General features: G+C 38.6%; 1 protein-coding gene and 2 pseudogenes across 1 annotated transcript; all 3 read right to left on the bottom strand.

Moving 5' to 3' along the window:
* Positions 1-1236: 1236 nt before the first annotated feature.
* Positions 1237-3769, bottom strand: LOC116133327 (annotated as a pseudogene).
* A 6934-nt stretch (positions 3770-10703) lies between these two features.
* On the bottom strand, positions 10704-13371 carry LOC116133329 (pentatricopeptide repeat-containing protein At3g49170, chloroplastic). The gene has a single exon (XM_031419037.1). The coding sequence runs from the start codon at positions 13366-13368 to the stop codon at positions 10783-10785; it is 2586 nt and encodes an 861-aa protein (XP_031274897.1). The 5' UTR covers positions 13369-13371; the 3' UTR covers positions 10704-10782.
* Positions 13372-13882: 511 nt separating this feature from the next.
* LOC116133301 lies at positions 13883-18937 on the bottom strand (annotated as a pseudogene).
* Positions 18938-19093: the final 156 nt, after the last annotated feature.

The following is a 19093-nucleotide window of genomic DNA, read 5'->3' as shown; positions in this document are numbered from 1 at the left end:
CTTTTATAGTGGCTTGCACGGGAGACAAAAGAGCGGGGTTTGATCATAGCCGTCGATCTATAGTGAATCTCGACCCCTCATTCATCAAGCAATCCTAGCCCTTGGACGTGGCCACGTGTCATCCATCGCAAGGGGCGACGAACCATCAGACTACTACAATCATAACTGTCATCGCACGTCCCTTCGACTCTGTGCGTGGACAGTTGTAGTCGCCCATGCGGGATGAAATGTGACTACCAAAGGCTGCCGCACTTAATGCGACATGACCACATGGAATTTACATAATTGCCCTAACTTTTCATATTTTGAGTTTGTCAGGTATCACAGAAGATAAAAGATCCAAGTGTTGAGTACGTCGATCAGGCTCGAGGACGACCCTTGGAACTCGACCGAGCCTGGATCTAATGGCCTACTGACAACACCAAGCTTAGTATCAAATCAAGTAATAGTCTTCGAAACTCGAAACGAGCATCAAACACTAGGGGGCAGATGTTGTGTGTGATTGTTACACCAAGCTTGAGGAGTTGCGAGGTAGTAGCTCGACCTAGAATCAGTCCGACTCTACCGGTTGTCTGACTCAGCATAAGCTCGTCGAGATATAGCTCGACCTAGCACAAGTTAGTTGCGAACAATCTGAATGATCATTCAATCAATTCCCAAATAACTTCAGATCTCAGAATTTACAAGAATGATCAAATTGAAAGCATTCCTTGCGCAATCACAGCGCCCAATCGCGAGAATATCGGAATAACATTTCAATCTATTTGTAATCCCTTTAATTTCGCTCTTGCTTTTTGTACAAACTTTGTATATAAACCCCCTCAAATGATGAAAAAGAGGTTAGGAAAATCTAATAGAATTTAGACTGCAAGGTCTCACAGTAAATACAAAGAACAGTGGACATAGGCTTAAGAGTTTATCTCGCCGAACCACTTTAAAAATCTATGTGTTATTATCTTTTTTACATTTATTATTTATTCATTGCTGATTATCCGTAATCACGCACAGACCAGTTCCAATCCCACCAAAATTGATCGAATCACTGTGGTTGGTGCAGATTTCTGTATCAGCAATCTCTATTTTACAATGAGATAAGGATCCATTATTTGTACAAGGGTAATTAAGAGATGAAAGTGGTTGAACCAATGAATCAAGAAAGGCATCAAATTAATTAAGAAGCAAAGCAAATTACAATATTCTTGCAAGGCTTATTAAGTAAAGCCGAAGTTTAGAAGGTCTAATTAAACAGGATCAAGCTTAATTCATTTCTACAATTCCAAGTTCGGTATTGCCTTAATATACATAAAATCTGCTAATTAACGGAAGATTAATTGAATCAAAAGTTATTAGAATTTAGAACTCCCCCAAATCATCATCATCATCATAGCAACATTGCCAGGCTGCAGGCTATAGCTCAAAAGATCGAAGAGATGATAATTTTAATTTGAACTAGCAGGGGAAAGTGGAGGTGGGTTTTTTAAGTTCAATTACTACAACACTAATATTATCACTGCTACCGCGAGCCATGGCGAGCTCGGCCAGCACTGCTGCCGCTCTAGTAGCTCGATTTTTGATCACGACATCGAGCGTTGATGACGCCCATTTTATGTGGCCATTGAAGCATCTTCTCACCACCTGGCATGCAACTTCGTTTGATACAACATCCCACAACCCATCACTTGTTGGTATCAGAAATTCATCGCTCTCAGTTCGCTCACTCACCATCACTTCTGGTTTCGATATCACAAATGGTTTCAGATATTGATCACCTGCATGCATGAAAGTTTTGATTAATTTTCCCCATTTACTTACTCTTTTGCTGCTAATTATGTAGAAAGGTTTTGCTTTTACATACCTATGGATCTTGAAGTGGCAAGAACTCCAAGTATTCCATGTCCATTCCAGTTTATGACTCTTCCCCCAGCAGCTTCAACTCTTTGCAACTCATCAGGTCTGTCGGGCTTTGCCAAAAAAAAATCCATTTCAATAGACGGAATTAAAACTGTAACTATATATGAATAGAACTGCCGCTAGAAGAGGTCATGCATTATTCCAACGCAAGATTGGTATCGGAAAACACCAAAATATTAGGCACAAAGCAGGAAATCACGTTGGAGTTTCATTTCTACCTCGATGTAAAAGAACCGACATCATCTTTCATCAGTTCTTCGTTTAATGTAACATAAAGATATTGACATATGATAGAATTGTAGTAATTTGATGGAGATAAAAGTCCACATTAACAGCGAGGTAAAGTAACAGGAAATTAGGGGAAACATTTGACATAAGTAGGGGACCGTTCACATTGTAAAAGGAAACATAAATATTGAAATTAACAATCCATGAATTAGGTTCGAAGTCGAACGAACCCCACTGTTGTTATTACATTTCAACAAATGTATCTACCAAAATAAATCACAGCATGCCACATGATCATCTAGATCTAAAGGTTGTCTGGCTTAATTATTATTCTAATAATGTTAAACAGTTGAAAGGATTTTTTATACTCATGATCGCAGTTTTCTAAGTACCCATGTATATTATGATATATTAATTACATCAAAGCCGTAAATCGTAATTAGCTGCTTAATGAAGACTTGGTTCTTGACCTCTCCTCATGTAGAGCTACAATATATTATAAGATTGCCCCAGATTATTTTCACATTTATCACGTGGAATATAATCATATTTTAATCTCCAACAAGGCATAAAGCAGACAAACAATGTAATGTCTCCAATAACAAGAATTCTATTCAACAATTGAACTGACAACAAAATCTCAAGACATAAACAACCATATCCCTACTCAGAATTTAATATAAACAATAGCAAATTCCCATAAATTAATCCTTTTTTTTTTTTTTTTATTTGTATAAATTTGAAGCAGAGGTTAATATTAATTAGTACCTTGTGATCAACAGAAAGAGGCACCACAACACCACCCCTAGAGAGCACAGCCCTTGAGTCTCCACAATTAGCCACCACCAACTCCTCCTTCACCACCACAGCCACCAACGCCGTCGACCCTACCATATCCTCCTTTAACCTCCCTTTATTCACCTCCTCATCCATTTTCTCAAAACAACTCTCCATCACAGTCTCCCAAACAATCTCATCATCTTTATTATTATTATTTCCTTCCTTTTTATAACTTTCTTGATTCTCTGTTACCGTCTCCACCAACACTCTGTGCAGCCTCTCTTTACACGCCTCCGCTACCCAGGACCCGCCGTGCCCATCGTACACCGCAAAAAAAAAAAAATCAAAAATTTTCCCTCCTTTTACCATTAACCCTTTCTCAACTCTCACCGTATCCTCCATCTCCCTCCTCCTCCCTATCACGGACACCATCCCATGTGACACGCACGTGACACTCTCCTTCTCCTCATTGCCCCTAATCTTCTCCTCAAACCCCATCGAAACGTCATAGTTTTCTAACGAATGATCAGAAGCAAAAGATATTGATAACGACAAAGACAAAGCCATCTCCGTTTCTTCTTCTTCTTCTTCTTCTCATCGTAGTTCTCTCTTATGCACAACACCATTACTAGAGACACGTGAACTTTGACAAGCGTACTTTTAACCCCCGGATTTGCAATCTTTTCCGACGACCATTCTTCACTCTCATCATAACAATTTTCTCGCCTGTTCTACCAGAATCTGATGCCATTCGGCGGGGCGGCTTCATTGGGTTTTTGTTGTTTTTAATGTTGGTGTTAGTCTTCTTCTTCTTCTTCATCTGAATCATTGCATGACAGGTGAAGTAAACAAGTCACCAAGATTAGAGATTACATTTAAAAGTGAAAATTTTTATTTAAATAGGAAGGCGTGAAAAGCATTGAATCAAAGCCATGAGATTAAATGTGGTCCAGTTGGTGGTTGCCACATGGGCCTATGTACGCTACTAGGCTTGGATTTTTCAACAAAGACGTGGACGGTTTAGTTTTGGCGGGCAGCATGTGGTGCTATGATCTACTGGTAAGTGATTCGATACGGTGACAGTGGGGCCCACCTGTGGACTCTAGTCTCTAGAATGGCCACTACGTGGCGCCTCGTGCTGTGGTGTTATGATGCTTTTCCAGTTTCAGTCTTTCCCGATTTGCTTTTGCAACTTTGTGTTTTCCTCTCACAAGGAATGTTCGATTGTCAACTTTTCCACTACNGGTGCTATGATCTACTGGTAAGTGATTCGATACGGTGACAGTGGGGCCCACCTGTGGACTCTAGTCTCTAGAATGGCCACTACGTGGCGCCTCGTGCTGTGGTGTTATGATGCTTTTCCAGTTTCAGTCTTTCCCGATTTGCTTTTGCAACTTTGTGTTTTCCTCTGACAAGGAATGTTCAATTGTCAACTTTTCCACTACACGTGTCCAGCATTTTCGTTCATATCTTTCGTGTCTGCTGTAGATAGGACAGCCATATTTCGGGTCGGGTCTAACCCGAATTTATAATGATCTACTATTAACTAGGCTATTGAGATATTAATTTGTATAATTTTACAAATTAATACTGACCCACTTATGGATAGTCTAACAGTAAAAACGAATCAAGAAGGTTGTTTATGAGTTTAACACTGAATCCTGGATAACATTGATGGGGTGAAAATGGCAGTAGTTAACTGAAGAATCCATAGAAATTGGCCAGCTTACGACATTTTGATGATGATACTTTGACAAACACAAGCAACATGTAAAGAATTCTAATAGCTTTAATTACTAGAATACAAATAATGATCAAATACTTTTCTTATTTATTGCGTGATTAAAAATCAAAGACCAGTACCGGATTCTACAAAAAAAACAAATTTGTTGATTCGAATTTTAACATGTATCGACAAGTTAAAACACTTTGAAAGATTCTTCAATATTTGGGCAACTGAATGGCTGGCAAATCAAAGGGCTGGAGTCAAACAAAACTGCATATGAAATATAAGTAAAGATTTCTAACTCCAAATAGCAACACATCAAAGCTCGTAGAGGGGTTTTGGTGGAGCTCTGTAATTGGCTTCCTTGGAAATGTCCTTATCCTTCAAGATACATGTGACTCCATGTGGCAAAGTTACATAAAGCTCTGTTCAAAAGCTTGTCATCACTTTAAGGGTGTGAAATTTACTTTCCATATCATAGGAAAGAGTCTTGACAAAAAGACGAAAGGAAGGGAATCCAAGAAAAATGTACAGGAAATTGAAGTTATAAGACGACGTTATTGGAATATCTTATCATCAGTAAAGCAATTGAATGTGGGGTGAATTATTACACAATCATGGTAAATAATTGATCAAAAGAGTGCATACATAGTAGTATGAACAAGCTACAAATAAGAGCTACTAAAATTACAATTAGCAGAACAAGCAAAGGATGCTTCAAAAATGAAAAAATGGGAGTATACAAATTACACTTACTTGCCAGCTAATTGATGGACCACGATAACCAAATGGTATAATCGAAAAGAGCAGAAAGAGAAAAGCAATGATTGACAGGTGGCACATCAATACAATAAGTGTGATGAGTTAGTTAGAGTAGGAACCTAGAATAAAAGAGAGGACGTTGGATAAGTGTGATATCATGGAATTTAGTGGGAAATTGTATAAGAGGAGCTGACCCTTGAAGATCAGCCTGTTATCTGCTTCTTTTATGTTCTTTTCCATTTGTAATACAGTTCTATTATTCTCTTACTACAAATATCAGTTTTATTTGATTGAATATTGTGTATTAGCATGTTTGTTTGATGCTTGTTGGCTGTAGTGGTGAACTAAGTGTGAGATTAATTGAAGAATTAGAGTCAAGTCCCAACAAACTGGTATCAAAGCTAGACGTATTCTGGGTATGGTTGGTGCAAGGATTGAAAATAGATTAGACAACGTTGAGAAAGATGTTGCTAAGGTGACAGAGACGGTGAATGCAATGAGGGAAATATTGATGGATATGCATAATTGGATGCGTAAACAGGATGAAGAAGAGGAGGAACGTAAAAGAAACTTAACTGGGAACTCGAGTCATGGCCGGGAAAGTCACAGCGAGCTAGAACTCCATGAAAATTTGGGAAACCAAGGCGCTAACGGAGGAGGTCGAACTGAAAATGGGCTTCACGGAAACTAGGGGAATCAAGGAGAGAACCCATCAAAGGATGATGGAATCAAGATGCAGAGGGATGGTATTGGCGTGATTGGAGTGGCCGGAAGCTGAAGTTGCCTATCTTTTTCGGCAAAAACCCATATGGGTGGATTTTCAGGGTAGAACGCTATTTCACATTCGACCAAATCGTCGATGAGCACCGAGTGTCGGCGACAGCGTTGCGTATGGAGGGAGAAGCCCTCCACTAGTACCAATGGATGGAGACTCGATTGGCGATGACCACTTGGCAAGAATTCAAGGTAGCCCTCTCTCAAAGATTTATTGGAACTCAAGAGGTGAGTCCTTTAGAGCTGTTGATGGCGAAGAAGCCAAATGGTACGGTGCTGGAGTACCACCACCGATTTGAGGTGGTGGTGGCGGCGTTAACTGTCGGAGAAAGAGAAGAGGTGATGATTGTTGCATTTTTTAATAGGCTCAAACCAAAAATAAAAGCTGAAATAAAACTACAGCAGCCCAATACAATCACTCGGCTCAATTCTCTAACTCATGTGACCCAACTGGCCCAAAGGTTGGAAGAAAGAAACCAAATTGTGGGTAAGGCCAGACTTGGACCAGGCCAGCAGAACAAGTGGGCTTATTCATCTATTGGACCATGGACTTCTTGCTACCTGACCTGACCTGAAGAAATCAATAGGACCCAAACCCCAAATGAGTCAACCCGATCTACAACCCCAAACCCACCCCTAAGACGAAGTTAGAGCAAGATTCATTCCAGTCCCAACTCATCCTCATCGGTCAACTTCCAACCAAACCCATTCCGGCGAGAGTTTCCTTATAAGAAAATGACCGAAGCTGAGATCCAAAGAAAAAGGGAGAAGGGTTTATGCTACCGGTGTGATGCCAAATACTCACCAGGCCACTGATGTGCAAACAAGAAAATCCAAGTGCTATTAGTGGAAGATGATGATCCAAAGATGAAAGAGATGTCCATGAAGGAAGACACAACTAAGGAAGAAGTACCGAGGACCATTGAACTTTCAATTAGTTCGATGGAAGGCATAAATGGACACAAAACCTTGAAACTAAAAGGTGAAATTGGAGGTAAGGGTGTTATAATATTAATTGACAGCAGGGCCTCTCACAACTTCATCAATTAGAAAGTGGTAAAAGAATTAAAAATCCCAGTGGTCTAGACTAAACCTTTTGGAGTCAGAGTTGGGGATGGTTATAGAGTGAGTTGTCAAGGAAAATGTCGTGAGGAAAGTTTGAAGTTGTAGAGCATCATCGTGGTTCAGAACTTTTACCCTTTCAACATGAACAACGCCGACGTCATTTTGGGCATTGCATGCCTTGAAACCTTGGGTGAGACCACAACAAACTGGAAGGAGTCGGTGATGAAATTTAACCAGTCCAGAGAAATGGTAGCTTTTGTTGGGGATCCCTCACTGAGTAAGACAACGGTGTCGTTGAAAAGGATGATTAAAACACTACAGACAAAGGGATCAGGATATTTGCTCGAATTGGAAATTTGCAGTTTTAGGAAATGGGTGAAACTGTGGTGGACAATAGCATTTCTGAATTGTTGAGGGAATATGAAGTGCTCGCAAGGGCGCATGATCATGCCATCACGCTAGAACAAGGAGCTTCAGTCCCTAATGTTAGACCCTATCGGTACCCATACTATCAGAAAAACGAGATAGAAAAGATTGTTCGAGAGATGATGGCCTCAGGGATTATCAAACCAAGTATCAGCCCTTTTTCCAACCAGGTACTTCTGGGAAAAAAGAAAGACGAAGGGTGGCGCTTTTGTGTGGATTATCGAGCACTTAACAAGATAACCATACCTGACAAGTTCCCCATCCCAACTATAGACGAATTATTCAATGAATTGGAAAGAGCCACGATGTTTTCAAAACTAGACCTCAAGTCGGGATATCATCAGATAAGGGTCAGGGAGGAGGACACCCATAAGACAACCTTCCGGACACATGAAGGACACTACGAATTCCTCGTAATGCTCTTTGGGTTATCGAATGCTCCGTCAACCTTTCAAGCTCTCATGAATGACATATTCAAGCCTTACTTGCATAAGTTTATCTTGGTTTTTTTTTTTTTTAAATAATATTTTGATCTATAGCACTAACCTAGAAGCACATTTGCATCATTTGAGGCTCACCTTTCAAATATTGTTAAGGCACCAATTGGTAGTCAATACAAAAAAATTGCAACTTCGAGCAGACTCAATTGGAGTATTTAGGCCACCTCATTTTAGCCCAAGGCATGGTTATATTGCATTGCCTCTAACCAACCTTCTTCGCAAAGATGCTTTTGTTTGGACTAAACTAGTGCAAAAGGCGTTCAAGGAACTGAAACCAGTCATGACCATAATGCCCGTCTTAGCGATGCCCAACTTTTCAAAGACTTTTATCATCAAGACTAACACTTCGGGGTAAAGGATTGGGGTTGTCGTAATGCAAGAAGGCAAGCCCTTAGCATTTCTTAGCTAAGGTCTTTCCACACAATCGCGACTAAGATCAGTCTATGAGAGAGAGTTGATGGCTATTATTTTAGCTGTCCAAAAATGGCAGCATTACTTGTTGGGCAGACACTTCATCATTAGAATTGATCAACACAATCTCTACTATTTGAATGAGCAAAGACTACAAGGAGAAGAGCAACAAAAGTGGATCATTAAGCTGCTTGGGTTAGATTATGAGATTTAATAAAAGTCGGGGTTAGAAAATTAGGCAGCTGATGCCTTATCCAGGCGTGATGGGACAGTAGAGTGTAATGCCATCTCAGTATGTTATTTTGCCAAAAGAGAGGAATGGGAAGAGGCCATTCAACAGGGTGGCAAGCTGAAGAAGATCTGTCAAGATTTGATTATCGATCCTACCAGTCACCCACATTTCAGGTTAGTTGGCCATCAATTATACTATGAAATCATCTAGTTATGCCTAAATCTAGCCCCCAAGTTCAGCAACTTCTGCGGGAATTTCATTCTTCCCCCTCATGAGGTCCTTCTGGATGTTTTTGGACTTATAAAAGATTGGCACAAGTGGTGTTTTGGGAAAGAATGAGGCAGGACATCCAGGCCTTTGTGAAAGTTTACCCAATCTACCAACAGAACAAGTATGATGCCTTGTAGCCAGCGGGACTTTTACAACCAATACCTATCCCCTCTCAAGTCTGGGAGGATGTATCCATGGACTTCATCGAAGGTCTTCCTAAAGCTCATCAGGTAGACATTGTTTTGGTAGTTGTTAATCGCCTTACGAAATACAGTCATTTCCTTACTTTGCGGCATCCCTACACAACCAAAGAAGTCGCCAACTTATTCCTTAAAGAAATTGTTAAGTTGCATGGGTGTCCTCGCACCATAATATCTAATCGGGACAGAGTTTTCATGAGTCTTTTTTGAGGAGAAATGTTTAAACAATCCGAAACATAGCCCCACATGAGCACTACCTACCACCCCCAAACGGATGGGCAATCAAAAGTAGTAAACCGTTGTGTGGAGACTTATTTATGTTGTTTTATAGGACACCAGCCGCAACATTGGCCGAAATGGTTGGCTTGGACAGAGTATTGGTTTGACATAACATATAATCGCTCTTCTAGCATGACTCCTTTTAGAGCCCTATACGGTAGGGACCCTCCCATCCTTTTGAAATGCAGTGAGAATAGTTCAGTTGTGGCTGTCGTTGATTAACAATTGGTTGAGCGCAATCTCATCTTGGAAGAATTGAAAGCCAATTTGGCTAAGGCCCAGGAAAGCATGAAGCTTTATGCCGATGGCAAGAGGCAGGAAGTTCATTATACAGTGGATGACTCGATCTATTTGAAGATCCAGCCCTACCATCTTAAGTCCTTGGCCCGCAGAGTCAATGAGAAGCTCAGCCCTCACTTCTATGGACCTTATATGATCACTGAAAAAATCAATCAGGTTGCTTATAGACTCAATCTACCTCCCACTACCCGTATACATGATGTTTTTCATGTGTCCCAGCTTAAGAAAGCCACCTCCCACCCCTTGGCAGCACAAGCCACCTCCCACCCCTTGGCAGCACAACCTCTTCCAGACATCCTTATAGGTGATATGGTGTTACAAGTTGAACCTAAGCAGGCCCTCCGAAAACGACACTTGTTAGATGGCAACTATGAAGTGGAAATCACTTACAACCTGTAACAACACTTGGGAAGCGTATGACTCCATTTGCCAATTCCCTTCCTTTCACCTTGAGGACAAGATGGCACTCCTTGGGGAGGGTAATGATGGACCCCCGACAACCAAATAGTATAACTGAAAAGGATAGAAAGGGAAAAGCAAGGATTGACAGGTGGCACATCAGTACAATGAGTGTGATGAGTTAGTTAGAGTGGGAACCTAGAATAAAAAAGAGGAGGTTGGATAAGTGTGATATCATGAAATTTAGTGCGAAATTGTATAGGAGGAGCTGACCCTTGAAGATCAACCTATTATCTGCTTCTTTTATGTTCTTTTCCATTTGTAATATAGTTCTATTATTCTCTTACTACAAATATCAGTTTTATTTGATTGAATATTGTGTGTTGGCATGTTTGTTTGATGCTTGTTGGCTGTTGTGGTGAACTGAGTGTGAGATTGACTGAAGAATTAGAGTCAGGTTCCAACACTGATCATTAATTGTAGCTGGATCAAGATTTTTAGAACTTCAAATGTAGCAAATCACCAGTAATCGTTACAAGAGCATGCTCCATCCTTGATATGGTGAAAACGATTGGAATCCCTTAACACTATTTCCCTGCCAGTAGCGGCTGAAATGTATTTTATGGCAGTATGACAGTCTCTGCAAACACGAAGATTCTTAAAAACCCGGATGGGCTTTGATTTTGATGTGCTAATAAGACCAAATGCAACAGCAATTTTCTCACTGTGTTGAAACAAATATTGAACCTTCTGTTCCTCCTCTAATTCATGAAGAACAAAACTGGTGTTAGGGATATAGCCCAGTTCTTTTATTTTAAAAGCCAATTGGTCCAGTTCAGCATAAATCTCCTGTGCTTGTGGGTGACATGTTTCTCCAACGTGGAACTTGTGTACCTTATTTTCCACCTCTACCCAGCTACAACCCGCTTCTTTTATCAAATTTCTCTCTTTCATGCTCTTTCTGATATCTGCCACATCGTCCCATTGACCTGCAGAAGCATACAAGTTTGACAATAGGATATATGCTGCTGGATCGTTTGGATCCTGCTCCAGAATCATCTTTGCAGCATGTTTCCCAAGTTCTGTGTCACCATGAACATGGCAAGCTCCAAGAAATGTACGCCATACTAGAGCATCTGCCACAAAGGGCATTGATCTAATAAATTCAAGGGCTTCCTCAAGGGATCCAGATCGGCCCAACAAATCAACCATACATGCATAATGTTCCATTCTCGGAACAATCCCATGTTCTTCATACATTGACCTGAAGTGTTTCCATCCGTCAGAAGTTAAACCCACATGACTACAAGCTGACAAAACAGCAATATAGGTAATCCCATTTGGTCGTATTCCAGCCTCAAGCATTTCGTGGAATATTTCCAAAGCTCTGGCTGCAAATCCATGTTTTGCAAAAGCAGTGATCATTGAAGTCCAAGATATAACATTCCTATCATCCATCTCCTTAAAAACTTGGAAAGCAGCTTCTATGCTGCCACACCTAGAATACATGGATATCAAAGCATTACAAGTGCAGCAGTTAGACTCAAACCCAGATTTTATTATCCGAGCATGAATTTGCTCACCCTTACTAGTTGCAACAATACTTGATGCCCCATTCAAGAGACTAGCAAATGTGTGAGCACTAACCCCAACTCCTGAATCTTCAATTTCATTAAAAAGTTCAAAGGCCTCTTCTGAATTCAAATTTTTGGCATACGCATCAACCATTGTGTTATAAGAAACTAAATTCTTCTCAAATAAGGATTCAAAAGCCTTCCGAGCATCATCCATCCTACCAGATCGAGCATACATGCTAATAAGGGAATTTCCCACACAATTATCTAAAGCAAGACCCCTTTTCACAGCATGGGTGTAAACCTGTTCACCTAAACCTGAATTCAAAAGATTTCCACATGCTTTCAATACACTAGCAAATGTGAAATGATTCGGCGCAACATGTCCCCCCTGTATCATGTCACAGAACAGCTTTATAGCTTCCTTATCACACCCTCCACTCTGCACATATCCTGTAATAACTGCAGTCCATGACATAACATTATGTTCAAGCATCCGATCAAAAACCTTCCTAGAATAATCCATAGATCCATCCGCTGTGCACTTTGCATACATGTCTACCAAACTACAACCAACACAAACGTCTAATGCCAATCCTGTTCTTATAATCCAAGAGTGCAATTGCTGCCCTAAACTCAACACCTCTAACTCAGAACAAGCCGAAACAACCCCACTTAATGTAAACATATCCGGTACAAAACCACTTAAAATCATATCCTGAAACAAACCAATCCCATCTCCCGGGTACCCCAATTTCGCACATCTTGTAATCATCAATGTCCACGAAACCACATTTCTCTCAGGCATCTTATCAAACACCCTAAAAGCTGACTCCAAATCTCCACCACCTTTCACAAACATGTCAATCAATGCACACCCAACACACACATCACTCTCAAAATACCCACATTTTAGTAAAAACCCAAAAACTATTTTCCCAATCGAAAAACTCATCATGTTCGAACAGGCCCTAATCACAGCTGTAAAGCAATACTCATTAGGGTGAAATCCGCACTCAAGCATTTCAACGAACACAAGAAGTGCTTCAAATTGTTTCCCATTATTTGCGAAACACGAAATCATTGAACTCCAAGAAACCAAGTCTCGTTTCTCCCCCATAGTTTCGAATATCATACTGGCTTCATTCAAGTCGCCGCATTTAGAGTACAAGCTAATTAAAGAATTGAGAATAACTGAGTTGGGCTCCGGTTTTGAGTGAGTCATCAAATGCGAGTGCACGTGTCTGCCGAGGTGGAAGGCACGTGACCTGATGCAGGATTTGAGGAGGAAAGAGTAGGTGAAGCGGTCTGGGTGGATGTTGTGTTCAGTCATTAGATCAAGAGTGGAAATGGCCTTCTGAAGATGGCCCTCATTGAGGTGGTGGATCAGACGGCTGTTAAGAGGCTCAAAGTTGTGGGGTTGTTTGATCAACGGGGGTGATGATAGTTGAAGGTTTTGGCCAGAAGGCTTTGAGTGTTTGAGAGAAGGTGGAGGGAACTTGGCGGGAGCGGGAAGTGAGAGAGTTATCATCCTTCTTCCTCTTAACGGCTAACCGCTATATCTCTTAGCTTCATCTAGATTTATATCCATAATTTCTTTTTTATTTAAACCTTATAAAAAAAAAAATTATGATTTTTTTTCAAAAGAAATATGAATAATTTTCATTGATTATGTTACATTGTCTCTAATAAAAAAAAAAAAATTATGAATATATTTAAATAAAAAATTCACTTGATTTATCAATAAATGTATATAAAAAGTTTTTTATTGAATTATTATATGAACAACGCATCGTGATAGTATAATACTAAAAATGTATTATAAGTCCGAATACTTATATTAAAAAAAAAAAAAAAAAAAAGGCCACCAATACTTAAGAAAAATTATATATACAAATTGATGAATATCTTCCTTTAAAACTAAAATTCCAAAGAATTATGTAAAATCTAAGGGCACAAAATTTTTTAAGCTACATTGTGTGGTGTGTGTGGTGGTAGGGGCGGCGATGGTGGTAGGTGTCATGAGGGCAAAGGGGGTGGTGGTGGTAATCTTTGAGGAGAACCAAAATTGGGCAAGAAGCATTCAAGGTAAGCCATTCATCGATGCACTCAGCATGGAAGCAATGGAGGCAATGTGGCATTGTTTTGAGGGTCTCTCTTGGCTGTATTCAGACAAGCAAATGGAGCAAGTATTGTCATCAGGTTGGCAAACGGCGGCTCTCACCCAGAACAATTTTGGGGTAAGAGTCGATTGTGAGGGCATCAAGGCCTGTTACAAATGTGTTTGGTTGTGGCGCAATTGAGGGATTGAACTCTAGAAGAGTTGGGTTACTGTTTACAAACTTGAGCTTCCCACAAAGCACACATGAAAGTCCCAAAAGACATAACATTGTGGTACTCCGCTCCCACTATCACTGCAAAACGAGCACTCCTTGGAATTCCTGAGAATTATCAAATAAACTATTAACCCACTAAGAGATTAGATTAGTTGATTAGATTATTAATATATACATAGTCAACTCTATCTTTAATGATTGCACAAGCCTTGCTCAAAGTCAATACAAATAAGTTGCTATCTACAAACAACCAAATAAGGGATCTGCCGACTCTTTGATTAACAGTTTCACATACTCAAAATAAAAATTGTGGGAAATTTTATGTATATTAAGACTGACATCATGACTTTAGTTATCTATCATTAATGATAAATCTAATTGAATTACTGAACTACCTATTATATCCAAACATTATTCTTTCTTTCTTGATTGTTATTGTTAGAATGTAGGGTCTACTGGGTGTCTCAAATGAATTAACAAGAGATTATTGGATAATCAAACAACTCTGAATAATCTGAACATCCTAATCATTCAATCAAGGCATGAAAATCAAAAAGAAATAAAGAAAGCAAAAAAGAGCAAGACACAGTAATTTAGTTGACATGTTTTTCCATAAATTCGAAAAACAACAAAACATAAAAGAATACAAGAGGTAATGAAATCAATCGAGTGATAGGCTAAAAGAAGAACAACTGAGTAAAAACCCTAACAAAGCCCTGAACCAGGCTCTAATACTACCCTGCACTGCCATCACACCTTCTTTTTCATATTTTTTCCTATTTTCTCTCAACACAGTCTCTTCTAAGGTGACCCTCCTTATGACAAAAAAAAAAAAAAAAAAAAAAAAAAAAAAAAAAAACTTCCATTTTCCTAATTTAGATTTCATTATGTCTATTTTGCCCTCTTTTTTCCAGTTTTTCCTCTTAGACCTTTCTCTAACAATAAGACATTCTCCATCACTGCTATGTTTATCTCTCATCCTATTCTCACTATCCTTAGCTGAAATAGCTTTAACCTCCTCTAATTTTGTGTTTGTCTACCATATTTTAGGGTTTCCACACAGTTAAGAGTACGGCTTTGGTAAAGAGTTTAACAATGTTACAGCTAGATCCTCATCATCAATCTCTACTAAAATGCTTTCTAGATCTTGTATAATTTTTAGAAAATCATCCTGTTATCTTTCAGAGATTTTTGTTCATCCATTTTAAACCCAAATAATCTTTGTTTTAAAAACAAACTATTGGACAACTTTAGATTGATAAAGGGCATTAACATGTTCTAGATTTTAGCAGCTGTTTTCTCATTCTAAACTCTCGAAAGACTTTGTCAACCCAATCCAAGGATAAGGAGCTTTTAGCTTTATTCACACATCCTGCTTCTCAATTGCTACCATCGTTTCAGGCAGTTCAATTTCCCCTTTTAACGTAGAGCTAACCCTTCCTTTATCAACACAGCTTCATCTTCATCTTCTATAAATTGAAGTCGTTTTCTCCTGTATACTTTTCTGTTTATCTACTCTGTGAGGAAGAATACACCCAAATTGAAAACCCAAGTTCAATTAAGATCTGCCTCCTCTTCTGCAACAGTCACACTTAAATACACCATCATCCTCTCTAAAACAACCTCCACCTGTCTTTGATTTCTCTAGCTGTGTTTTGGTTCTTCTTTGCTTGCTTACTTCTTTCCTTTTGGGTAATCAATTAGTTTATTGATTGGTGTTTGGGCTGAAGTGTTAATCAATAAACTTAGGATCTAATAGTTATTATTATTATTATTTGAACAGGGGTGTCCGGACCAGCTTGCTTGAAGTTAAACCGCATATATTCTCCGATGTTAACCCTATTAGCAATCAAGGTGATTCGAACTTAGGACTTCTTGAGTAATATGCTCAAGAGTTTTTATCAACTACTCGGCCACCCAAGGGTGGTTTATTGATTCTTTGCTTGCTTAAAACTCACACATGACAAAAATACTAAATTCTTATAAGAAATGCCAAGGACACCCTATTATAATCTTCTCATTTACATCCCAATCTCCCTTATTAGAAAATAATTCCAATTTACTTGGTCTTCAATTTCTTGTTCGAAGCCAATAATGAAGGAATGAAAGAAAAGAAACCTATACTAAACAAATTTAAAAAAAAAAAAAAAAAAAAAAAAAAAAACCAAAAAGCAAGTGATAATAAATAATAATATGAAAGAACCATCTAAAATATTTAATGCAATTCACGTTTTTCCTAAGATATGATCATTTTGAGCCTATTTTGAGACTAAAACTTGAAATATAATAAGCAAGAAAAGTATATGGTAAAGAGATAATTAATTGAAGTTGCATTTAGATTAATTATTACCTTCTTGAGATGAATATGAGCAACCAATTTCAAAGGTAGAATTACTCTGAATCACACCCGTCCATTCCGTCTTCACATTTCCCGCACTTGGGTTCACCCCAGCCAGCCTCAGATTATCACTGAGGTCGACGACGCAATCTGCTCGTAAAACGGCCATTCAACCGGCACTTCAACCGCGGCAAGAACCTTGCAAGAGATGAAGACGACAGAAAGTTGACAACTCTTTGAGATGACGAAGCAAAAACGGTGTAGTTGAGCCACTCATGCAAGCAATAGGGTTCAAACGATACAACAAATAACTTAAAGAGCAATAAAGAAGGTATACTTCTGATTATAACAGCACTGAAGGGCGACCGAGAGATTAGAGACAAAATACGTCAGGCAGGCAGATTTTAGGATCATTGATCCATATTTCTTGTTTGGAATAATCTATAGCTTGGAGTTTGAATTTTCCTGAATTCGGTAACTCAAGTACTGTTTGGTTCACAGTGCACAGGTTACATTAAAGCCTGGATAGCCACAGGATTTGTGTTGCAACATCCGGTTGACGATCCGAAAAGGGAAGCGAATCACCGGCTCGTAGCGACGGCAGACGGTGGATCTGCAGGTGGGTATGGTGGCTGCAGTGGTGGAGGAGAGGAGGAAGAAGAGATGATGAAGAGTTTGAAGATGTCCATTTGTAGAGGGGAGAATGTTTGAGGCATGATGGTAAATAGATATTGGATACTAGCAAATTGATATAATAATGAAAGTTGAATTTATTATAAGGCATAATATATTTATTTTTATGCAAAATGTATGAGCTCACTTAGATTTGGGGTCATATTGGCTTTGTTTAGTTTATTAATAATATATGGTGTGACATGAACAGGAGGCAATTGCCAATTTGGGTTGCTGGAGATTTTGTTTTGAAGTTTGTCTCTTGGCCAACCAATTAGGTAATTCTGACAGACTCTAATATTATGTAATCTCAAATCATCCTTGGGTTGTGCAAATCTAGTGGTTAGATGACCAAATCATTTTTTGTAACTTTGAAAGGTAAGAGTTGAGATTTATACACAACTATTGTGAAAAAGGACATCCTCTATGTTTATATATGTAGGAACGTGACGCTTCTGATTATAAAGAGAAAATGGTTAAAAGTAAAAAATTATAGTGCTTCTAATTGTGTTCTATATTTAAGAGTATCTTTGTATGAATAGAGAGCATCTTTATTAATTTTTAAATATAAAGAACACAATTTTTATTCAAATCTAATAGATTTTAAATTTAATAAATATACTCTTATTTTTAAGAAAAAAACTTAATGGAAAAGAAAATAGTAATAAAATGCATAAGAACTATAGTTTAATTAAAATTATGATAAAGAGTAAAATTTAACTCTTTAAATATAGAAAGTCAAACTTACTCTGTAATTTATATTTAAAAATAAATTTTTATTTTTATGAATAAACTCTTTATAATGAAAAAATTAGATTACATAAAGAACATTTGAAAATGCTCTTATAAGTGTGTTTACTCATGTGTGGCTGTTTTTCTCTTTTCACTGAAGTTCGGCCCAACTAATCGTCGAGGAGGCTAATACAATAACTCATCACGGCCAAACTGATGCTCATGTAAAAAATCTTTGATGTTCAAATAGAGAATTAAACTTGAAACTATGTGTCTATTCACACCATCTTCAATTCACTCTAATCATAATCATCTTATGACATCTTGATTGTTATTGAAATTTACATTTAAGGTTGGTGATGATCAAAATATTTCAATGGGAATTGGTTGGGAAGATTGAAGCATTGGATTTAATGAACCCACCAAGAATCCTTCTAAAACACGCTCAAAATTTTTCATTTTCAGCTTAACAACATTATCTCTTTGGTTCACCAACCCAAAACCCATTTCCATTTTCTGCTGTAAATAACAAGAATTTTCATCATTAATTTATAATTTTAAACATCCACAAAAATACAACTAAAATTAAAATTGATCTTCAATTGAGTTCTCGATTGAACCCATCTGGGTAATTCTCCAATCAAAATTTATTCATGTAAAATATAAATGAAATGGTAAAATTAAAAGTCGTAACAGCGACCGTTTCGTTCCCAGTCACCGTACCGAGTTGGCTCAGGGCCTCTAGGCCCACCGACTTCTCCAGTCTGTTTATTCACCAAATCGTCGTCTTCCTCTCCATCTTCTTGATCTTCTTCGTTGTGATTTTCAGAGTTTGCTTTGAGGGTCTCTTCTTGCTCTTTATTGGGGGTTTTCTCTTGGTGCTGCTGTTGAGGCTGTTGAGTTGACGAACTGATGAGTCGGCTCACAGAGTTTGAACAGATTGAAGACTCGGATATAGGGAAAGGTGAGGGGAGTTTGGGTGAGATTGATGTGAATAAACGGCCAAGATTGTTTCTTGCCATAGTTTATGAGCTCTGGATCTTGTTGAAGAAGAAAAATAACGCCAACAACAATAAACCCTAATTTGATTTGCCTTGAAACTGATATTGAAATGGAATTTCGCCACGTGTTAAGCTGTTGCAGAATCCACGTGGCGACAGGCAGAGCTTGCAGCGTGT

The sequence above is a fragment of the Pistacia vera genome, unplaced genomic scaffold (assembly GCF_008641045.1).
Source record: "Pistacia vera cultivar Batoury unplaced genomic scaffold, PisVer_v2 Contig268, whole genome shotgun sequence".
Classification (NCBI taxonomy): Eukaryota; Viridiplantae; Streptophyta; class Magnoliopsida; order Sapindales; family Anacardiaceae; genus Pistacia; species Pistacia vera.
The sequence above is the reverse complement of the archived record's forward strand: the minus strand, read 5'-3'. Positions and strand labels throughout refer to the sequence as shown.

Excerpts from the sequence above, each read along its gene's own strand:
- LOC116133329 (XM_031419037.1), bottom strand. The coding sequence starts at position 13,368 with ATGATAACTCTCTCACTTCCCGCTCCCGCCAAGTTCCCTCCACCTTCT.